The sequence below is a fragment of the Ricinus communis genome, chromosome 10 (assembly GCF_019578655.1).
Source record: "Ricinus communis isolate WT05 ecotype wild-type chromosome 10, ASM1957865v1, whole genome shotgun sequence".
NCBI classification, from domain to species: Eukaryota; Viridiplantae; Streptophyta; class Magnoliopsida; order Malpighiales; family Euphorbiaceae; genus Ricinus; species Ricinus communis.
In genome coordinates, this window is record NC_063265.1 from 11,940,298 (window position 1) to 11,963,561 (window position 23,264).

At 34.0% G+C, this 23,264-nt stretch overlaps 4 protein-coding genes across 11 annotated transcripts; 2 read left to right on the forward strand and 2 right to left on the reverse strand.

Annotated features, from left to right (window-relative positions):
• Positions 1-1,260: 1,260 nt before the first annotated feature.
• Positions 1,261-4,039, forward strand: LOC8285513. Its single transcript, XM_015715125.3, has 3 exons — positions 1,261-1,999; positions 3,317-3,340; positions 3,589-4,039. The coding sequence occupies exons 1-3, from the start codon at positions 1,807-1,809 to the stop codon at positions 3,903-3,905; spliced, it is 534 nt and encodes a 177-aa protein (XP_015570611.1). The 5' UTR covers positions 1,261-1,806; the 3' UTR covers positions 3,906-4,039.
• Positions 4,040-4,321: 282 nt separating this feature from the next.
• LOC8285514 (glutathione synthetase, chloroplastic) lies at positions 4,322-9,227 on the reverse strand. The gene is made up of 12 exons (XM_015715124.3): positions 8,722-9,227; positions 8,393-8,562; positions 7,792-7,867; positions 7,524-7,654; positions 6,625-6,747; positions 6,455-6,535; positions 6,137-6,217; positions 5,964-6,033; positions 5,531-5,652; positions 5,269-5,408; positions 4,978-5,170; positions 4,322-4,802 (listed from the first exon to the last, which is right to left on the reverse strand). The coding sequence occupies exons 1-12, from the start codon at positions 9,100-9,102 to the stop codon at positions 4,679-4,681; spliced, it is 1,692 nt and encodes a 563-aa protein (XP_015570610.2). The 5' UTR covers positions 9,103-9,227; the 3' UTR covers positions 4,322-4,678.
• A 2,937-nt stretch (positions 9,228-12,164) lies between these two features.
• Positions 12,165-18,218, reverse strand: LOC8285516 (pentatricopeptide repeat-containing protein At3g56030, mitochondrial). 7 transcript variants are annotated; one of them, XM_048369753.1, is made up of 13 exons: positions 17,973-18,218; positions 17,518-17,558; positions 17,278-17,432; positions 17,060-17,140; positions 16,127-16,209; positions 15,858-15,909; positions 15,489-15,578; positions 15,281-15,349; positions 15,020-15,121; positions 14,727-14,795; positions 14,257-14,313; positions 13,046-14,176; positions 12,165-12,535 (listed from the first exon to the last, which is right to left on the reverse strand). In XM_048369753.1, exons 1-12 carry the CDS (start codon positions 18,044-18,046, stop codon positions 13,136-13,138), a joined length of 1,914 nt encoding a protein of 637 aa, XP_048225710.1. In that variant the 5' UTR covers positions 18,047-18,218; the 3' UTR covers positions 12,165-12,535; positions 13,046-13,135. The 7 variants fall into 7 exon arrangements, with proteins under 7 accessions (XP_048225710.1, XP_048225709.1, XP_048225713.1 ...); XM_048369752.1 differs by having other exon boundaries at positions 12,619-14,176; positions 17,973-18,217; XM_048369756.1 differs by having other exon boundaries at positions 13,937-14,176; positions 17,973-18,216.
• Positions 18,219-19,505: 1,287 nt separating this feature from the next.
• Positions 19,506-22,638, forward strand: LOC8285517 (probable arabinosyltransferase ARAD1). 2 transcript variants are annotated; one of them, XM_002512287.4, is made up of 4 exons: positions 19,506-20,123; positions 21,019-21,315; positions 21,406-21,501; positions 21,814-22,638. In XM_002512287.4, the coding sequence occupies exons 1-4, from the start codon at positions 19,635-19,637 to the stop codon at positions 22,234-22,236; spliced, it is 1,305 nt and encodes a 434-aa protein (XP_002512333.1). In that variant the 5' UTR covers positions 19,506-19,634; the 3' UTR covers positions 22,237-22,638. The 2 variants fall into 2 exon arrangements, with proteins under 2 accessions (XP_002512333.1, XP_048225633.1); XM_048369676.1 differs by having other exon boundaries at positions 21,710-21,848.
• Positions 22,639-23,264: the final 626 nt, after the last annotated feature.

Below are 23,264 nucleotides of genomic sequence, written 5' to 3' on the forward strand. Positions count from 1 at the left end.
CCTCTTTTAATTTTTCAGTATAGTTGCAGCATAGTTGTGTTGTACAATGGGTCAAATTTCTCTCCCCATGGCAGTTTTCATTCATTACAAGAAGGCCACAAAGTAGCAAGGACATTATAATTTAAAGCATAAAAGCACTTGTTTTGGCCAGGCAGTAACCTCCCCAGTGAACAGGTTTAAATACAGCATTGATGATGCAGTTGATACATGTAGAGGCGTAAGAGGGTGCAGTGGTAAGAGACAGCATGGTCGAGTGTTTTAGTTCTTTTGCTAATGTCTTAGGACACATCTTTAACCCAGCACTTTCTAGAGGCCTTGGGCTTGAGAGAGGCTATCCAGATGTGGCCACTACCAATGGGGATACTAGCCATAACCATGGACGATATAATTGTTTTAACTAGCAATTTTGTCGTACTACTTTTGAGTTTGTTAGCAGGAGGAAATTCAAAGGGGCATCCCCCAGTCTGGCTAGGAAGGCGTCTTTGATGATTAATTTTGTTCTAGTGTTTCAGGCACAAGTGATATGATATGATTTAAGGATGTATTCCTCCAATATGCAACAAGCTTACTGGTTCTTTCCATAAAACAAAGTTTCCAAACAACTTAAGTGGATAGCATGACATTTATGTTAACCACTGACCATTTCCTATTTGTAATATTCAATTTTTGGCAAAAACAGAAAAAAAAAATCATATATATATATATTTTTTTTTTTACTTTGAATTGAACTAGCTCTTTATCAATTTAACATAAACAATAAGATGAAAGATCATTTAAGACTTTGTACACTCTCTTAATTTTATTGTATTCTCTGTTTCTTAATCAATGATTTGATCATATAGACTCTAGTTTCTTAATGTTAGACTACAAATCTAATTAAATATAGCCAACATTGGCTTAAAAAGTAAATAACAGACAAATGTGTATCTTATAAAAGAGGCTCATTGCTTGCAAACTAATGTCTCAATTTTTGTGGTGACAAATGACAATGTTGCCAATAACTTCAACACTGACAATTACTATGCTTTGTATGGTTCAGAGATCAATAAACGGTCATCTTCAAATTAAATCGAAAAAATAAATAGTTGCCTAGCCAGATTGGACACAGAGGGAGCAACCAAGACATAGACATCCCATGTGCTAGTTACAATCAGATAACTCCAGCTATCTACCTTTACATTATATGGTTTCGTCTAATCTAGATGTTTATTATATACTTAGATAATCAAACAAAAGCAACAAACAGAATCATTAAAGCAAGCTTTTTGTACAGTAACTCAAAACACAAGAAAAGACTAAGTTTTTCTCTCACTTTTTCTTTGTTCTTCTCTCACCATAACAACAACTAAGTCCACATGTAAATGGTATAAATCTTTCTTCTGCACGTTCTGGGGATCTGGGTCTCCTTTACTTTTACTTTCCCAAAAAAAAAAGAAAAAAGAAAAGAAAGGTTCTTAGCTGACATTGCTTTTGTATACACATTTTAATTAAAAGAGATTCTACAGCCAGTTAAAAGTGTTACAGTTGTTACTGTTATAGTCAAAAAAAAAAAAAATGTATTTATGACCCAGATCTTGAAATGGGTGCATTGTAAAATATTTCGATGGTGGGGTTAGCACTCAAATTATGTGTCTTTGTCTTAGATCTTGAAATGGGTGTTGCATACTTTTGCTAAAAAAAGTTGGGTTTTGTTTCTTCTGTACTGGAAATTTGATATTTGGTACTGGTTGGCTTTCATCTCTTGAAATTCAAGCAAAGTTGGGATTTTCGGTTTGGGGTTTTGTTTCTTTTCGACCGTGGAAAACTATGGCTTATCCATCAGAGCATTACGGGTTGTGTAGTAATGGTGCTTTAAGGATAGTTTTATTGTTGGTGGCTACATTCTTGGTTGGGTACAATGTGAGACCGCGATTGTACTCGAGGGAGAGTTCAAGTACTCAAGTTTCATGTCCTTGTGATTGTGAGTGCCCTGAAGAGTTTGCCTGGTTCTTACCATTAGGTTAGCTTTTTACCTCTCTGAAAATGGTAATGTTTTGTGTCTGTTTCGATACCTCAAATCGTGTTGTTCATTTGATCAGGCTTTAGTAGATTTTAGCATATAAGCAATTAAGCAGTCAGTAGAACTTTCCATTTTTGGCATTTCCTATTTCTTTATATCAAGAAATAGTTATGTTGGTTAGTCAGCATATGTGGATACCAATTATTAGATTGTAATCTCTTCGAACTCCATGATCGCGTGAAGTAGAGTTGTACACATTGATGTTGTGTTTCCTTTAGTTTATTTCCCCAAATGATGAGATTCTCTGAAGCAGAGTTTCCTTTTGTGAAATTAGTCTAATTCTTTAATATGTTTGGTATTGTACACTGATATTATTTGCAGCACTATGTCTCCTAACTGGATCCACAAGTTGTTGTGACTCTCATTTGGTTATAAGTTATTCATAATTCTCATATTAGTTTTATAAGAATGGATTTTGTGCTTTTGGCAACGAAACAAGGTTTATTTGGCTATGAATGCCATACCAGTTCAGAATCCAGCTTGTTAAGCAGATTTTGCAGTAAGACATTACAAAAATGATTAGGATCAAGTTACTCTAATTTTACATCTTGAGCTTATGGATTTATTGTGTAAGCATTATATGACCAATTAGCAATTGAAGAGCAACACCCGAACTTCTTTATTGAACAGGGTTTATTTAGACTACTAGTGGGTTTGCATTAGTTGATAGCTGGGTATTCCTGTAATTTGGAAACTGAACCTTGCTGACTAGTTTCATAAATTTGGTTTCTGATCATAAGGTGGAAAGGAAAACTATTTCTATTCTAAAATCAATAACTGTCCAGAAAATCAGAAAATGACGCAATAGGTGTACTATTGTCCCTTTACCATCAATTCTATAGCATTTCTAGGATTGCAGCAAGAATCTTAGCTTCTATCAAGTTCATGTGCCGAATAATGATTTAGTCTCCCGAATGCTTTCTCACTGTGGTTGCTGCTTGCTGATGATGTGATAATAGAGGCAACATTAAACACAGATTGCTGGATTGCAATGCAGTTCAAGGCATTCGTCTGTAAAATGGAAAAGCAGATGACATTTTAGGACAGAATTTGACCTCTGCCTATACAATGTGAAATTATTGCAGGGATAGTTAATATCATATATGTTGAGAGATTTTACTAATGCTCCTCTTGAGCTTCATTTTCTGTTCTGTGCTCCTTCTGTTGTTACTACACATTTCGTTGTCATTATTTTATCCTTCCTTAAAGACATTACTTCTTTCCTCTAATTTTTCTCTGATGCCTAATATTCTGCAGGATTTATCAACACCTCATTCACAGGTCAGTTCTGACTTCTGTGTGTATTATGCTAGTTTCTGCTTCAAAACATCCTAACATAGAATCACATGAGGAACTTGTGAATCAACTGAAGGTCTTCACTCAAAACTGACATATAAAGACCTTGTGGAAACGAGTTTGTTTTGTCACAGGACTTGCATATATATGTATATATATATATATATATATATAGATTACTTCTAATCCTCATGACTAATTGTCTTCCTTGTTATAATTTTCTCTGTGTGCAGACTGCGGCAATCATGATCCGGATGTATACGAAGAAATGAGAAAGGATATAATAGCTTTACTATCAGAAGAAATTGCTTTGCAGAGGAGAGTGGCTAATGATTCCTTGGAGCACACCAGGACACTAGTAATGGATTCTAAGACAGCTTCCTTACACTATCAAAAAGAAGCAGAAAAGTGTAATGCACAAACAGAAACTTGTGAAGAAGCAAGAGAGCGGGCAGAAGCAGAACTAGTAGAGGAGTATAAGCTTTCAGCATTGTGGGAGAAGCGAGCACGAGAACTTGGATGGGAAGATAGCAGAAGAGTATATTCATGAATATGGATATTATTGTAATAGCTTTTTTTCTTTTTGACTTGTGATAGGGTTTGAATTATAAAATAGCTTGTACAACTAGTCTTTGTAATGCCCTTGTGAATACTAAAACCAATGCAATGGTTGTGTTTCTCCAATCTCTGCTTCAAATACTTATTTTTCTGTTTTTCTATGAAAACATAGTTGCTTCCTTTCAGCTTGTTAGGGAATCACTCAAAGTCCTGCAAGGCTGGCACTTGAGCAACCAGGATAACAAAGAACGAGACAGATTCTACCATGCCTAGCAAGCTGAAAAGTTTACGTTTTGATTTCTAAGTCCAGATTTTCACCATTCGACATCTGCATCTAGAGAAGTCTCTTTCCCAGAATCGTGCTGCTCAATGTGGTCAAGGTATTGATCAAAAGAAATAACATTCTGGTTGAGGTGAACTCCGGTCATCAATTAAATCATATACAGTAGTTGCAGCAGGTATAGCCGACCTCGCTCAACTTGTATTTACTTTGTTCATCCTTCCATGCCAAATTCAGATTGATTACAATGAAAGAAATTAATGGATATTGTCACACAGGCATACAATTCTTGCAACCCATTAGCCCATTACAATTATGCTAATGGAACAAGTTCTCCACGTGAGTATTTCCTTTTCAAGAATATTTAGAAAAACCCTTGCTGTTTCAAAACACTCAGTTCTGGTGCTGAATAACTTGATGTACATGAAAGCTAATTGCGACTGTTTGAGCTTGAAACCCACTTGAAGAAAATGAAACCTGCTCCATTATCTCAAGTATACGCTATCCAAGACTGCAAATCCAGCCGCAACTCCACCTTCATCTGATGAAGCTACCTTTGTTCGCATCAAGTATCCACTTTGGTCATTTATAATCACCTTATCCTTGTTCCTGTTCATTGCAGTCCAAGAATGTCAGTTGTCAAGGCCGAATACACAAATATTTACATTGCTCGTTTAAATGATTCTGTTTAGATTACTTGTTTCCAACCCCTTATCAGTAACCAACCAACATATCAATAGAGATGCTTCTTAGAATAACTTCTGTTGATGTGCAAGTTATGTACCTCAAGTAAGCACCATACACTCCAAGTTCTGAGATTGCATGATCTCTATAACAAATGCCTTCACGTACCAAAAGAGTAGGGGAAACAGATGGGAATATTCGTTGCATGAGTATGTAAGCTGCATCTTCTTCAGTTCCTTCCTTCTGCAATCTGAAAAGGTTTTTTCTCACATCATCACCATAGATATTGTTCCCTGAAAAGATGACGACTCCTTGTCAGTGAACACCAAGGCAACAACTATATCAACCATGACAACAAGAATGCAAAAGTTCAAGTATAGAGATAAGAGACCTCCGCCTTCTCTTTGAGGCTTCATCACAAATAGCTCAGGTCTTTCAATGGCTCTATTAATAATATCCAAGTCATCCAAACTCCAAAGACCAGCAAAGCATTTCCGCAGCTTGGAAATGTCATCCTTATTCTCAAGAAACCTGCATGTAACTGCTCATATTAGACAATTAAAACCTTTATTTTGGGTCACTTCATAGACCAAGTACCAAAGCCAGAAGAATGTGGGGCCATTAAGAAGTGATCATCATAAAGAATTTACTACCTCTCAAGCACATTAGGTTTTGCAAGTTCTTGCTGAACCTTCTTGGTTCCTGCTAAATGATAAGATATGGACGGACACTTGATTGCTAGAGACTGCTCCATTAGTAACCTAGCTCTCCATTCCTACAATGAAACAAGAGTGAGCAGTAAAATACCATGAATACAGATCACAGAAGCATTATAAGCACAGCGAAACTAGATACTTGAAGTGACAAGTAAATACTTTAGTAAAACTGGAAAAATCTCAAATCATATAGGTTGCAGCACAAGCATTCAGTCAAATACATTTAATTATATTTCGAGGTCAAAGTTAATTTTCACCCACCACCATCTATATTTTGGTGCTCAAAATCAGAGATTCATTTATTTTGGGGCAGAACAGAATTAAAACTGTAAGTTGCAGGAAAACAAATGAATGGGAAGAAAATGCTTACTGCTTCTGAAGGATAATCAGTCGGTGCATATCCAGATCTAAAATAAACCACTGCAATTGCTTGGCCACCTCTGAAAGTGTGCATCTTTCATACATAAAAAATTGGAAAGATAACAAAGGAAACCCACATATCTAGAGAGGAGATACTAAATTTCAAGGCAGGTAGTTACATACACAAGCAATGTTCCATCTGGTAGAAGTTCCCCTTCTTCATCAATTTCTGCCAATGTTTTCCGAATAGCTGTAATGTTATGTGTGTTATAAGGCTAAGGTAGAACATTTATAATTTCCTCTTAGAAAAGCTTCTGAATGGAATTTATATCCAAAAAGTGGTTCCAAAAAATTCTTCTCCAAATATCCAATTAATTAGGCAACGTAAAAATTTAATCATCTTTCCAACATTACAATGCACGAGAATACCTGCCCTTTTGACCATCCATAACAACATATCAAAAACAGTCATGAGAAACTATACTGAACATGAAAGGATATTGTTGCTTCAGAGTAACAGAAAGCCAATGTTGGTCATACATGTTGCGCTCCTCAGGTTGAATAACAACCATTACTACAGCCCTGTGCAAGTATATCAAGAATCATCAACCAATATGACCACAATGAAGACAACAGCAGAAAAGAATGAAGGAGCTGTAACTCCAACCTACCTAGGGCTATTATACTCAATCCAAGCTTTAGCCAGCGCCTCTGCAAATTGATTGACAGCATTGTTGTTTGGTACTCTTTGGGGATCTAATCCGAGGTGTTTTCCATGATGCTTCAGCAAGCTCCTGCAGAAATGAACAGTTAGAGCTGTAATCCTTTGATGTTAATGTTTTGTCATTGCATCAGACTACATATAATTACAGGATAGTCATGAAAGGACTGGACTATTTTCTAACTACCAATTATAGCAAAAACAACAAAAGTAGCCAAATATAGGCTATGCTCATTCATCACACGCCACCTGTATTCATTACTTACATGCAAAACTAACCATAAAGGTTTAGAAATTTAACAGATTCTTATAAATTTACTAGCCTAATAACAGTAACATAGCTTATGTGGGAAAACACTTACATGCGAACCATAAGCTAACTGATTTTGCATGTAAGTTGTATTTAAATGGGTTTATGTTGCTTCAGTGCGGTAGCAGCAAATAACTAAATATATGTGGCTGCTGGTAATTTCCAGTGTTCAGTCTATAATTGCTAATAGGTAAAAAAGGTTACTAATACGATTATTTGTTTAATTTTAATTTCTAAATTATGTATCCCAAAATATCACACTTTAGTTTTAGATTTATCATTTCAGGCAGGAAAACAGTAACTGCAGGTTGACTGGCACTTGATAATAAAACAATAGCAATCTGAAACATCACATGATTAACTCTGTTTCTTTGCATGACTTCTATGCATGAACGATTTTTCATTCTAGAAAGTAGCCTAATATTATTACAACCAAGCAAACTTACAACAAGAGTTGAATTATTCTCAAAAAGATTTCAATGATGCAGACCAACTGAGAAGAAAGCACAAAATTACAAAGTTAATATAAGTTTTTTAACCTGTGAAGATTGGTGATAAGAGGGCTGAGGCCAGGAAACGAAGCTGAAATTGTATTTAGTTCTATTTGGAGAAGCAATTTAGTTTGTTCATCAAGCATGTAATCAGAGCGATGTAAACCCAAGCGTATCTCCTGTATCAGCATGCAACACAAAACGATGGAAAAAAATTCAACCAAATTATATAATTCCCATCAGCCCAAACAAAACTGAACCAAATACAATGTATTACTTAAAATGGATCCAAAACATCCAGCTGAGACACAATTACCTCCATCTTATTCTTTTCTAGCATCTTGGAATGAATATCCAGAAGTCTTGATGTAAAAACATCTACTTTCTTTGTTCTGCAGTATCAAAACAAGATGAGACATCAATTTACGCCTCCTCAAATTTATCAAGTAAAAGGCAAAAAATCACGGCCAATCCCAGATGAAGCTGGAAAAAGCACAGGAACCAATCAAAAATATCAAAGGAACATTGTAAAACAGATTAGGGCTCCAATTGGGCAGAACCATAAATGGCAATGATTATTTTGGGACTATTATCCTAAAGCTTCAGAGGATGAATCTTTCTAGCTTTCAACTACTCATGACTTTTTCCAACAAAGCTATCTCCACAGTAGACGAATATTGGAACTTAATTTACACATTTTTCAAGAATAGTTCCAGCGCTTAACATAAGCAATTGTCAAAGTGATGATAGTGTTATTGATAATATCCCAAGTTCAAGCTCTGAAGTCACTGGAATACATAGGCAAATAAAAAGACGTGATAGTTGTTCAAGTATCGAAGAAACGTGTAACAGTCTTTTGGCTACATTTTTCGGTGAAAAAGCAAGGTACTAAATTGTTTAGGAGTCTAGAAGAGTACCTTGATAATGAGTCCTGCAGAAATTTTCCATCCAGACTAACACGATCGATCAGTTCATTAAAAATGGGTGCAACCTCACATGCTAGCTTCCATTGACTTTCAGGAAATGCTACAGGCAGCAAGGAAAATGGAGCATGTATCATGCCCACACCAGGTACTTTTCCTGATCTCTACAATACAGACAACTCCTAATATTTATACCTCTCTAATAAGCAGACTAACGTTAATCAATCCAGACATCTTATGATCATGTTCAGAATAAAATAGATTTTCTTTTAACATAGATCATCAGAACAAAAGAAAGAAAGAAATAATCTTTATGCACAGACCTGAACATTTTTGTCACCAACAACAAGACCATGGAGAGAGCACCAAACAAGAGCATCATAAACCATCTTTTGAACCAATTCATCATCAATTCCATGAAAATCTATAATGGGTTCTGTAGAACTTCCTTCTTGGGGTGTCTCCATCATCAACCTTATTCTGCTACAGCTCAAAGGCACAATCTTTGAAGATGAAGAAGAAGAATAGTGATGTTGTAAAAAGAAATTGTTAGTGGATTTTATAGAATGAGTATCAATGGTTGGAAATGAAATAGAGTTCAGGTTTGATTTTGATTCTGATTCTGATGTGAGAGGAAAAAGATAGCAACGACTGACGCTGACAGTGGCAGCAGTAGAGAGAGAGGAAGAACAGGCAACACCCATTAGATTAGAGTCTTTTTTCTTGGTGGCCTTAAAAAAGATTTAATATACAAGATTATTATATTGGCAAAAGAAGATTATGACTTGAATTGGCATCTCCCTTCACTTGGATTTGAGGTTTTGTATTTGGTAATCAAATAAAGTTGCAAACTTGTCAATTTGTTCTTAGTAGACTGTTTTACTTTGATAAATGTTATTAATTATTCTTCTTAACATTATTTAAATTTATTTTATTTGGGTAGATGTATATATTCAGCGTTTCCAGCCAGAATCTAGTCCAAAAATGTAATTTCTGCTGGTAAAGCCTCAATTATATTATTTCAAGTGTCATTGGAATATTTGGCATTGTTATTTATTGGTAGCCTCCAATTTGAATCTTACCAGCGTTTAATACTGAAGTAATATTATTGTTTTTATAGATAGATAGATTGCCCAATTCAAATATAAAAGTATTATTTTAAAAATAAATAATAATTTTAATAAAAATTTATTTAGAGTCATGTTGGTTAAGAACTCGCCCTCCAAAATTTGTCTTCACTATTAACATACTCGATTATATGAATTATCATTTTACACAACTATAAAATACTACTTTCAAAAAAATTAGAATTAGCGTTTCTTATAATCCTTAAAACAACTCCGAACATATATAATTAACATTTTTTCTATGAATATCTATTAAAAACATCATTAAAAAAACACTCCAACCCTATTTCTAAACCCCAACCAAAAGCAAATTTATTTGTGTTACTTACATCAATTCCAAATATAAAGGAAGAAAAGAAGTGAGAACTTTATTTGCCAATTGGGTATGTGGACCATGGTGTATAGTGACCATCCCACATAAATATAGGGTTCATCACTTATGAATTTCACAATTTTATGTGGGTGGTGTACGATGACTATGGTCTATAGTATAGTACAAGTTTTAAAAGCATCTCTAATTAGGGTCAGCAATTTAGAGTATTTGATATGATATGCCTCTAATTAGAAAGGTTTGAGTAGGGGATAATAGAATTTGGGATGGCTATGAATAGTATAATATATTAATATTACTACATATTTTATTTAGTTTACACTATTTTTATAATTTATTATAATATATTGATTTATGATTTTTAAAAAAATTTTGGTTGCTTGGATTTTATGAATAAGTTTCTTTTTTCTTGGCGCAATTGTCATGAAATTAGTTGTACGGCTATATTTTTTTTGTATTCATGCATTTTTTTATATGTAATTGTGAAAATTTTAATTATGTGGATTGTTTGTATATTTATTTTAATTGATTTAAATATGCAGATGAAAAATATATGAAATGTATTGTATTAATACAGTTATTTTTATTTGTATAATTATTAAATTATAAGAATATAGCATAATAAATAAATTAAATGAATATAAAATGAGTGCAGGTAGTGAAATATTAAAAGAGTATAGGTATTGGCGCAATAAATGGGAGGGGATTTGATCATTTGACATCATGATTTTAAGAATCACTCCTTATTTATATTATAAATAATTTAATTATTTATTTTAATTATTCTTGAAACTTATGTATATTCCAAAGCCACCATATTTTACTCTCTTTTTAATTCTTTTTATTAATAAAACTATGGTTCTATTTTTGAGCTAATTTATTTTTTTAATAAAGTTAAAATTTATTCTTTTATTATTATTATTAATAAAGACTAATGTAAGGGTCACTTTGGACTCTTAAGATTGAGGAAAGAGATTTAATCTTTTAAGAATTTTAGAGAAATGGGGACTGATAATTTAAGAGTTTATGGAAATAAAGAATGAGAGGAGTTTAAGAGCCTATTGAGCAATAGTATGCTCTAAACCTAGTTCTTCATCTTGTTCATTCTCTTTTATTTTATTATATTTACACCTTAATAAAATTAAGAAATTCTAAAAAATATATAAATTAAATAAATAAAGAAAAAACTCTAGCAATCATGAAATAAATTTAATTTTCTTTTTTAAATATATACACTAAAAATGGGGGTAGAATAATAATAGTATCTAGCAATTATAAAATATGGGCTGTAATTGCAAATTAAGGAGAAAGTTTTGGCATTTTAAGTAATTAACGCTAAGAAAAGTATCGGATATTTATTAATTAACAGGACATTGTTATTTTCTTTCACAAATGATCTAGTGACTATAAATTCAGCATACACCACCACATAATATTAGCAACAAACTTAGCTTGTGAAATGAAAGAACATTCTATTTTGCAAGTCCTCTCATCCATCAATAGTTGGATTAACAAAAGAATTTGATTTGTTTTCACCTGAATAGGAACCCACCTTGAGAATTGATCTCAAAGGTTTGGGCTCTTCTTCTTCTTCCTCAACCAAGATCAGATTTTCTTTTGATTTCTTTCTTCTTATCTTCTTTCTTGTATCAATCTCCTCTACCCTGTCACTAATGCTGACAGATTTCTTTGGAGGCTTTGCTTCAACAGCTTCTGGTTCCTTTCCAGGTTCAATGACGTTATCATTATTATCTTGAAATGCAGTGAGCTCATCGCTAAGTTGAACAGAAGGGTCAGAATTGTTCATATTATGAGCTTGATCTTCTGCAACTTCAGAGAGTTTTTCTTCTTGAGGTTTTGAATGCGCCATATGATCATTCTCATTGGCAGCCTTAGTCTCTGTTTCAGCCGAATCTCGATACAAAGGATCGCCTAATATGACACTCTTGTAGGCATGCATCAATAGTAATTTCTTGATGAAGTTGTACAGCCTGTTGCAAATGCCAAGAGTTTGAAGGTGGTCCTTCCTTTGATCCACCATTTTTTTGCACTTCCTAAAACTGGAAAATGGTTATGAACTAAATGGATATGGTAAATTTTGATAAATGGTGAAATTTATGCGGATGCTTTTCTTGCAAGTAGAGAGAGATGATTCTTTTCTTTCCTTTTCTCGAGAAATATTTATAAACCCAAAAGAAAAGTCACTGTCAATGTTTCTGCTTCAAGCAAAGGTAGCTTGAAGCCTGTAGAAATATCAGAAGGTTGAGTACACATTTCAATGATACAAAAAAATGAGACAAACGAAACGGATCTAATATCAACTTATTTTCTAATTCATCAATAATTACAAAATACAATCGTACGTTATCAGGATAATAATAATCCATCAAATGCAACTGAACTTCTGCATACTTTTAATCCATTAAAAAAAACACCAAGTATCAAGCCCAAGATCTATGCAACTTTATTCATCTAGAACTCAGTAACACAAGTAATTCGTAAAGCAATGAGCTTACTACGAGATGATGACCAAATAAACTACCATTCCCTTTGGTTTGCAAAATTGGGTATGGCTAGTTATAGAGACCTGGCTTAAACTGAAATCCGCCCACAAAGACGCCAGTAAGCTCCCGGGTGAAAAAGGGATTTCTCAAATACCCAGATATCACGGACAAGGACCTGAAAATAGTGTAGGCAACAAATAAGTTGGAGGACTTTGAAATAGCATGTTTGAATTAAAAAACTGAATTTTTAGAAAATACATGAGCATGAAACAGGGAACTGCAGGTTATATCTACCCAGCTTATTCAAATCAGAGAAACCTATCTATAATATCTGTCGACCAACCTATTCTATGGTTTCTAATTCTATAAATCAGAGGAATACAGAAGAACAGACACATCAGTGTCCGTTTTTGTTATATTCACATGAGCAATTCTGCCTCTCCTTGAACCTCTTTGATTTTATATGTGAACAAAGATAAGCTTCTAAACTCTGGAAACATATCCTACAGTCCGCCCCTGTTAAATTTGATATCCAAATAATTTCCTTGAGAATAGAAGTATGCCTCCGATGGTAAATTAGAATTCTGAGCTAATGAAACTATTCTACACCCAGGACTGACTGATTTCCTTGATTACATAAAGGAAAAGAAAAATGAATAAGGTCCAGAAAAATTATGCCACTTAACTCCAGCTTAGGGAGTGCCTCTTGGGTCTAAACCACAAACTACCTAGCCAACTCCAGAAATGTTGACGCTCATAAAAAAAGAACCAAGAACTATTCAACAATTTTGACATTCACGTAGCAGTAATCCCTCAATTTATCACCCATTACCAAACCCCTTTCTTCCATTTCCTTCAAAACTAACTTAGCTTCCTCGAACCTCTCCAACTTAATCAGCTTACTAGCCAGTATCCCAAAAATCTCTGTATCAAATGCTATATCTCTCCCTCCAAAAATCATCACAAACTTTGTAGCCTGCACATAGCATCCCAGCCTCAATAATGCATTGATAACATGCACATGTGTAGAATACAATACATGCACTCCATCATCCACCATTCTCCTCAGCACCACCAAAGCCGCCTCCACTTTCCCTGTCCTACATGCGCCCAACACCAATGCATCATATGTACGTGCATCAGCACCTAATCCCTCCTCTTCAATCCTCTTCATCACCTTACAAGCATCCACTAAATTTCCATTATAACAATATGCAGTTAACAAATAATTGAATGCTGTTAGGTCAGGCAAAACCCCGATGGCCCTCATCATCTCTATTACTTTCCAGGAATCCTCCATCTTCTTCTTCTGTGTGAGAGAACTCAGTATAGGATGAAAGCTACACGTGCTTAAGCCATACTGTTCATCTGCCATGATATGCACAATGTGCAGTGATTCCTGAATTCGGTCTAGTTTGCAGAGGCGTGCAATGAGCATGTTGTATGCACTCATGCGAGGAATGCCTTTGTCAAGACGGGCTAGGGTTTGAATGAGATCATCCAAGACAGAGAGTGAGTTATCAGTGTTGGTGATGAATTTGAATGTGTTGGTGGTGTTAAAGCAATGGTCTCTCACACGCTTGTTGAGGAGGTGGTGAAGTGTCTTGAAGTCTCGCTCATGGCCAGCAGCATTGACAAGACCATCGTAGTAGGCAGCAGTCGGTTTGTCAGGAAACGAATTAAGTTTGTCGTTTTGTGTGGTAAAGCAGCGAGTCGTGAGGGACAAGATAGATTGGGAATTTAGAGGCATGTGATGCAGCTTGCGGAAAAATGGTAGTACTGTTGTTTCAGAGTTTAAGTAAGTTGAATGAGCAAGCTGCCAATTAATGTCAGTATCAATTGCAATCCATAAGAAAACAGAATATACAAGTACAGGATATATACAATTATCCTCACCTCCTTTGTTTTGTCTCCAGCAACAACAGTATCTTTTGAGTCGTAGGCTTCAAACTTCTGCAAGGAATAAGCAAAGTATAATTCAACCTAGATGTCAAAGGATATGTTTTATAAGCAAAGCAAATGAATACACGAATAGTGGTAAACTAAGTGCATATATAAATTAGTAGAGTGAGTCAGTCAATAATGCAGTCAGTTACTCTATTGCCACAATAAAGCTGCCTTTGCCAGCCAAGAATTTTTCCACCTGAAAGGACGTATAAGGATGGATGTTAACCTAAAACTGCCTTTCCAAGCAAGGACACATTCCAAGACCCTCTCAAGGATGACACTGCTTGATATTTAAGGTAGCTACGCCAGGTCATATTTAGTTGTGCTAATGCCGAACTTAAAGGCATGCATTTGGCAAAAGAAATATACCTATAGAACACAACAGGAAAACAAAGTGAATAACGGCAGGGTCACTTAACCTGCTTTGTCAGTAACTCAAGGGTTAGCTGTATAAAAACCTTGCTGAAGTCACTTCGATCAACACCAATCTGACACCATATACAAAAAGATGAACAAGCAACGTGCTTTAGTAATTAGTATGAAGTAACAGGAGAAATTCCTATCTGAAATTCAAGAATATCCATGTCTGCATATTTCTACCTTGTTTCTAGATAAATTAAAATTTAAAACTGCGCATTAATATTTAAAAAATTCCAAGTATATAGCATTTATATGGTGCAGTCCAAAATTTAAAGCCAAGACGAATACTTGCCAGTCGAGCTCGCAGAGTTCGTATCTTAATCACTGGTTCAACCAATTCCCAATAAACCTTACTCCACATAGACTCTCTTTGTTTAATTTCATTCTTGAGTTCCTGTCAACAAGATAACAAATAACAATTAGTCAAGACATAATTTATATTTTCAACAAGACATAATTCTTATGGAGAGGGCCAAAAGATGAAAAAGAAGTATATGATTGAATTTGAGAAAAGTGACCCCAAAGACAGCAGGTAATAGCAGCAAAAACATACAGAATACATTTTTTCCGTAACAGCTTTCCTCAGTGAATTTTTATCACCATTCGCAATCATAGTGCTTATCTGGAAAAAGCAAAAGGGGGCAAGGAGCACAAAAGGCAAAAAAGCATGTAACTATAAAATCAGATGAACATTAAAAATTCAATATAATACTACTGAATGTTTAAAACTGGAACACAAAAGAAGAAATAAATAAAGATACCTCCTTGTACAACTCAATGGCCTCTTTGTACAATTGATGTTTTGAGTATCCAGATTTTCTTAACTTAGATACAGCATAGGCACTTTTGAGCTGCAAATTTCAGAGGAAATTGTGATTTTGGTGACTTAGATATTCACTAAAGATTGCATCGTAGAAAACATGAAACATCTGTAGATGGCAATGTCATTGCCAACATGTATCAAATACATGAGACGAGTGGAGGGGAGAGCAACACCATGTGATACTATTTTTCTTCAACAAAAAGTCAAATATAGCATGCTTGGAAATAACATAACAAGTCTAAACAGATCCAATTACTAAGTGGAATTGTGGAAAATGAAAACTAAAAGCTAATAGAAATAAAATTACCTCTAAGATGATGTCATCTTTTGTTCTTCTCCAACCACTTTTTGTGAACCACCTGAAACAAAGAACATAAAAAGTCCATGTTGATGGCTGAAAATTACGCAATACATAGGATTATATAAGAAGTTACTTGCCCATAAAATGGATATAGTGTTGCAAGTGCATAATAGTTCTAGCATGAAGCAAAAATTAGTGAAAGCTAAAATGGGATTGGCTCGAGATTCTTTGTAATTAAGTCTTAAATTAAGATTCACATAGCATATGTAGTTAACCTTCGCCAAAATGGGATTGGCTCACGAGGTGCGTAAGGTTCATAGATGAATCCTGGACTCGAAACGGACACTTTAAGAGCTCCCTGCAGAAAAAATTATGCATGCAGTGAAGTTATTATTTGAATAAAAAACAAGATAAGACAACAATAAATCATAACAAGTCCATGTATGCCCTTAATTAAGAGTATGATAGTCGCGCAGATTCCTAACATTTTCAACTGGTTCTGGAAAACCAGTAAAATTGAATAATGATAGCCTTTATTGCCACTAAATGCAAAAAGAGAGACAATATGCAACCAAACAAATCAAAACACACAGATGTTCTACCCCCTTCACAAATTAGCAGCATTTCAAAATGTTTCATAACTACAAAGCAATGAAATATGTGTTATGGTAGTTGTCTGGTTTTTGGGCTCCCCTTTTCTTTTTCCTTTCCATCTTGCATGCTAAAGTAACAGTAACAGGCCCACAAGATAACTAATATGGATGCTTGATCTCAACTTTAAAATACAATTTGATAACTACAAAGCATTTGAAAATCCTAGAAGTTAACAAAAGAAATTTACAGTTTAGCCAGTAAAATCTTGGACGCTGTATGTGGCTACATCAAGAATAACAATTCTATTTTAGTAATCTTCAGATGAATTAAGTGTGAAACTGACCAATTTACTACAAACATCGTTTCCTGAGGATGTTGAGTTGAAGCCTGATAACTGAAATCCTACACAATGTGTACAAGATCTTACACATTAGACAAATTCTCACCCCCAACTCTTTTAGGTACTTTTCTTTATTTTTCTTTCCATTTAACTCGATTTCCTATTAAACACAAAAAAAATCCATGCATAAAACAACCAAACAGACAGAAAACAACCACTTTCCAAATAAAAGTGAAAACCAACAAGAACCAGTCCAAAGGGAGAGATAACACACCATCTGTCGTGCTTGTGGTGGAGCTCTTGCTTGTGTTGTTAATAACCTTTTGTCATTTACAAAAGTTGACAACTCAATAGGCTGAAATCAAAACAACCAGAATGTGTATGGTGAATAAGAACAAGGTACCATCATAACTAACTAAAACATTTTGTTAGAAAGGGTTAGTAGCGCAAAGTACTATCTTAAAAAAAAAAAATTATTTCAAACATAGCTACCTGAGCTGAAGTTACAGCCAACAAGCCCAAACTTTTTATGTTCCAATAACTTACCGTTGAGGATTGATGGGTCATTGTACTTCCATGAGTCCAAGGAAATGCATTATGGCCCTTGTATGGGGAAAGGAAAATTCTCTGGGAGTTAAATTCAAGGCCTAATCACAAAGAAAAATCAAATCCTCCACTAAAAGTAAGCCAGTTATGTTTAACAAAGATGCCAACATAAACAATTTAATTTACCATTTGAAAAATCACTGTAATAGCTTCTTGAGCTCTGGAGCCTGAAGAAACAAAAGTAACATTTACACAAATGATTTCCAACCCACAAAAAAATGAGCAACAATTCCCATATAAAATATAGAAAAAAAAGAAACTTTTGGTACAAAGAATCATTAGCACATTCATCCTAACAGTTTCATGACCTAAATAGCAAAGTGGATTCTTTTTATTGGTTAAGAAAAAAAAAAGTGAAAAAGAAAAAAGATTAGATACAAACTTCAAGCTTTTAATATTCTTCTGTAGGATTTGCTGGGGAACCAAAGATTGCCTCAACCAAGAAACACTATTCTAATAGCTTTAAGAGCCAATTGGATTTTCTCTTGTAACTAAAAAGTTTCACAATTTTTCTACCTCAAGCTAGCCTGGATTCTCTCTGAAACAAAACAGAGCACCAAGAAATGAAAAATCGTACTTACAGACAAGAAGGATTTCGACTCTCAGCTGTTCGAGAAAGTGCACGAATTGCTTGCAATCTTCTTAAAAGAGCCATTCTTCTGGATTGATCATATAATAACCTTCAAAAACTTTACAAAAGATGGTGATGATGGTCGAATCAGAAAAGAAAAGGGTTTTGTTAGTAGTGCTAAAGGGTTTAAGGAGTTTTACATGCCAGCGCCACTGTGCAGGAAGCATTGCAGTCTTTGAAGTTCCAACCATTCTTAAAATCATGGGCTGCGGTCCAAATAGTTGGGCTCGTTCCTCACTTATGGTTTCAAAGATCACTGAACAATTTCTTTTTTCTTTTGGGGGTAATTTAATGGTAAATTAGTCGCGGCTGTAATTATTACTCATAAATAATAATATAAAATAATTTAACAAAAATAAAAAAGTTATAAATTATATAATAAATATATTAAAGTATTTATAATTAATTTATTAATGTGATATATATCTAATATTTTGGATATAATTAAAATATAATTCTCTAAAATTAAAGTTATTACTTAATTAAGAATAATCTAGTAATTAATAAATTAGTTCTCTAATAAAAATAAATATATTATAATTGTAATCTTTTTGGATCAAATTTATATTATATCTCAATATATATAAATATATGTGATATATTCTTAATTTATTTATTTTCTTACATGTTATGTTTTATTCTTAAATTTGTAAATGATTTTATAATTTACTCATTGTTTTAAGAATATAAAATCTTGTTAAGTTTAATTCTAACATTTTAATTTAATTTCGCTTTAATTTTCTATAATAAAAATTTAACTTACATTTTGCCTACTAACTTTTATAAAATATCACTTTAATATTTAATTTTATGTAGTTTTAACAATAAAATCTTAAATTTAAGAAACTAAATAAGTAATTTTCCATTATGTGGCAATTAGAGAAAAGAAATAATTGAGTGATACTTAAAAAATAAATAATTGGGCATAGTATTTGAATACTTTAGCTTCTATTATTTAGTACTTGAATTTTAAATACTTTATCAATTTAGAAAATATCTTTTAAAATAACAATTTTTATAATAATATGACTATGAGAATATTTTAAATTTACAAAGAATTTATATTTATAACTTTTAATTTAAATATAAAATTTATATTTTATAAAAATGAGTAAAATTTTACTCCCAAAAGTGCCAAGATAATTCATAATACTTGTTATATTAATATATAAAATATTATTAAATCATTTAATTGCTTTAATAAAAATAAAATAATATTTTCAGGTTTAATAGTATTTCCAATCGAATAATATGTAAGAGTAAAAATCTAAATGAGTAGAAATTCAATCAAATTATTTTGAATATGTTAAAATATTATATTAAATGTCATTTTATTTGAAAATTTTACATATGTATATTTATTTTTAATATAAAAAAGTTAAATGTATATGTAGTATTTTTAATTTTTTTAAATTATTAATTTTATTTTAAAAATAGACTTTTAATTATATTAAAACTTAAAAAGTTGTTCTGGTCCATTAAGGAAGGCTTTAGCTTTAGATTGAGCTTCAGCATTAATTTATTCTGTTACTTGCTCTCTCTTCAATGCCGCTGAAAAACAAAACGACATCTAAATAACACCACAAACAACGACAGATTTCACGGTTCCACGATGTATGGAAAGATAATTGTGTCAATAACTTTCATCTTTCTAATGCTATTCTGTTACTCTATCTTCATCGGAACCCTAGATATGAGATCATACTTCTTCCCTCTTCTACAACAACAACAATCACCGACTACAGGGGCACGCTCCCTCTGTGCAACTGGTCCACCGCTTAAAGTCTATATGTATGATCTTCCTCGGAGATTCCACGTCGGCATGATGGATCACGGCGGTGATGCCAAGAACGATACTCCGGTGACCGGAGAGAATTTGCCCACTTGGCCCAAAAATTCGGGACTGAGGAAACAACATAGTGTGGAGTACTGGTTAATGGCGTCGCTTTTGTATGAAGGAGCTGATGAACGAGAAGCTGTTAGGGTGTTGGATCCGGAGAAAGCGGATGCTTTTTTTGTACCCTTTTTTTCTTCTTTGAGTTTTAATACTCATGGACATACTATGACTGATCCTGAGACTGAGATAGATCGTCAACTGCAGGTACTCTTATGATTTATATCATTATTATAAGTAGTAGTAGTACTACTAGTCTGTAGTATGGAGTTTAATTTACTTAAAGTAACAGTCTTTTTGGATAAATTTTTAAGAATTGGCATTGGTTTTGATTGGTTTGATTTTATATCATACAAAGCGAGACATAGAGTTTTTTTTTAGAGAGATAGAGTTTTTGTTTTAGGCTTTCTAGTACAAAATTGTAAAATTCGCAGAGAGTAGTATCTTTAATGGGCTCAATTTGTGTGTCTGTGTATAATCAGTTGTACAGTTTATATAGGGGAATGGTTTGATTTTGTTACGCGTGGAGATCATTTATTAAGTTATTTACCTGAAGTGAAAAGCTGAGATTCCCTGCTGGATTTTGACATATCAAAGCCTTTATGTAGTTTATACCTGTGATTGACAATTCACTTTCAGAATAGGATAGTTTGTTAGTTATTTCATTGAGCTAGAGGTTCGGCATAGCTGTACTAGCAAAATTAAAGATAGGGAAAAGAGCTTATTCTTTCCTGCATTAATCAGATAAAGGAGTTAAGAGATCGCATTTGCCTTTTTTGTTCATTAGCCATTTAATAAATAAACAAATTAATGTCATACTTCTCTTTGTTTGTTAATGAGCAAGGGATGAGCAAGCCTTTGGTTAAGTTATGGTTTATTCGGATCACAAGTTACTGAGTGGAGTGCTGCTGGAGAGAATTCTAAAGACCTAACATGAGATTGACTGCTGAGAAGAACTTTTCTTTGTTAATCTCCTACCTATTGAAATGGATCCCTTTTATTGTAACACTAACCTCTTTTTCTAACTACTAGAGTTTTTCTATGTTGACCTTATCTTCAGTACCACTTTTTAATGTTGACTATGGTGTACTTGTGGTTTCAGGTTGATGTTATAGATATGCTGTATAAATCCAAGTACTGGCAGAAATCTGGAGGTAGAGACCATGTGATTCCCATGACACATCCAAATGCTTTTAGATTTCTGCGACAACAGTTGAATGCATCTATACTTATAGTTGCAGACTTTGGCCGCTACCCCAAATCAATGTCTACTTTGAGCAAAGACGTGGTGGCCCCATATGTACATGTTGTTGATTCTTTTACAGATGATGAAGTTTCCAATCCATTTGAATCTCGCACCACACTTCTTTTCTTCCGTGGGAATACAATCAGGAAAGATGTATGTCTAGTACTTCTTTAGATGGGTACTTCTTGCTTGAGCCTATGTTCGAGTGAAACGATGAATGATAACATTTCTCTTATGTTGTAGGAAGGCAAAGTTCGTGCTAAATTAGCAAAGATATTAACTGGTTATGATGATATTCATTTTGAGCGAAGCTCAGCCACAGCAGAAACGATAAAAGCGGTATGTCGATGATAAAAACTGAGAGTTTCATTGCTTATCCAGGTGCTAGTGAGTGTTCATGTATATAAATGCGTTCATATAATTTTTATTTTGGATTCCCCATGCGCGTGTATAGTGGAGATTTGCAAATCATAGGATGTCACATCAGTTTCGTGATTTAAATTAAGAGACCTTTTTTTCTTACTGAAGGGAATGATTCTTTATGTAGGTTGGCAATTTAGGAAGATAATTCTTTCCTCAGAAGAGTATTTCTTATGATATTCTTCTGCCATTATTTTCATGCTCATCTTTTTGCTTCTTCTGACGTACCAGTCAACTGAAGGGATGCGTTCATCAAAGTTCTGCCTGCATCCTGCTGGAGACACTCCATCTTCTTGCCGGCTTTTTGACGCTATTGTAAGCCATTGTGTTCCTGTCATTGTGAGTGATCAAATTGAGCTCCCTTATGAGGATGAAATCGATTACAGCCAATTCTCAGTTTTCTTCTCTGTAAATGAGGCAATTCAACCAGGTTACATGGTTGATCAACTCCGGCAACTTCCAAAAGAAAGATGGTTAGAGATGTGGAGGAAACTTAAGAGCATCTCTCATCATTTTGAGTTTCAATATCCACCAGAAAAGGAAGATGCAGTTGACATGCTATGGAGAGAAGTAAAGCACAAGCTTCCTGGGGCTCAACTGGCTGTACATAGAAGCCGGAGGTTGAAAATTCAGGATTGGTGGCAGAGGAGATGACCCTGGACCTTGCTTAAATGACACTGTACATTCATGATTTTTTCATAACCTGTGAACAAATTTTTTTTTTGGAGGGAATAATCAGAGGCAATTACAATCGCCTTCCGACCATCTGGCTTCATAGTTTGTATAACATATAATCCTTACACAAATACATCCAACATAGATTTTAGTTTTTTCTTTTTTGGGACAGCGAAGAACTGCAGTCTTGTCTGAGGAAGGGCATGGAAGTTGGTATTTTCCAGTAACACCGCAGAAGTGAGAAATTAAGCTTGTATTGATACGCGGCTGTATAAGTTTAAAGTTTAGCAACAGGTTATTACAGTTTAAAGTTTAGCAATTATTGGATGTAATTGTTTCTCTTTATTTATTATTTTTTTTTTTTTTGGAGCTTTTTTATAATTTAACGAGAAATGATTTAAATTTTTTTTTTTAAACTATTCCCTTTATCATTTAGTTGTGCGTCAAGAAATGATTGGGTTGGGTACTTTTCGCACAAAGAGTAACTTGAGCGGTTTGTTTACTGTCGTTTCAACAACAATTTCATCAAGCTTCCAAAATGAGATGTCACATTTAGTAATACATTTAATGGAGCAATATTTTCCTCCTCAGATCCAACATCTCCAGATTGTATATTCTTTATATTTGGAACTAAATTAATGATGTCCGCTACTTCTCTTAGATTATTGGGTTATTGACATTAGTATATGTGGAATTGGTGAAGGACCAGATTGAAATTTGAAGTGCCTGAAATTGATCTAATACCATGTAGATTATGTAAATGGACTGTTCTGTGCAGTTTCTGAATATGGCCATATGGGTGCCTTTAATGTCAAGCTTCAGGAATGGAATTGCCCAGTAGGCGCGCACTATAGTCTTCCAACCTAAAGATTGTGCAAGCTCTGACGAAAACCTTTTTCTTCTATACAAATTTTCAGCCTATGGAGATTTGATCTCGTGAGTAAGCAATGGGTAACAGCACAAGACTTGGAAAACCGACTACTTCTTATTGGAGATCTATCACTTGA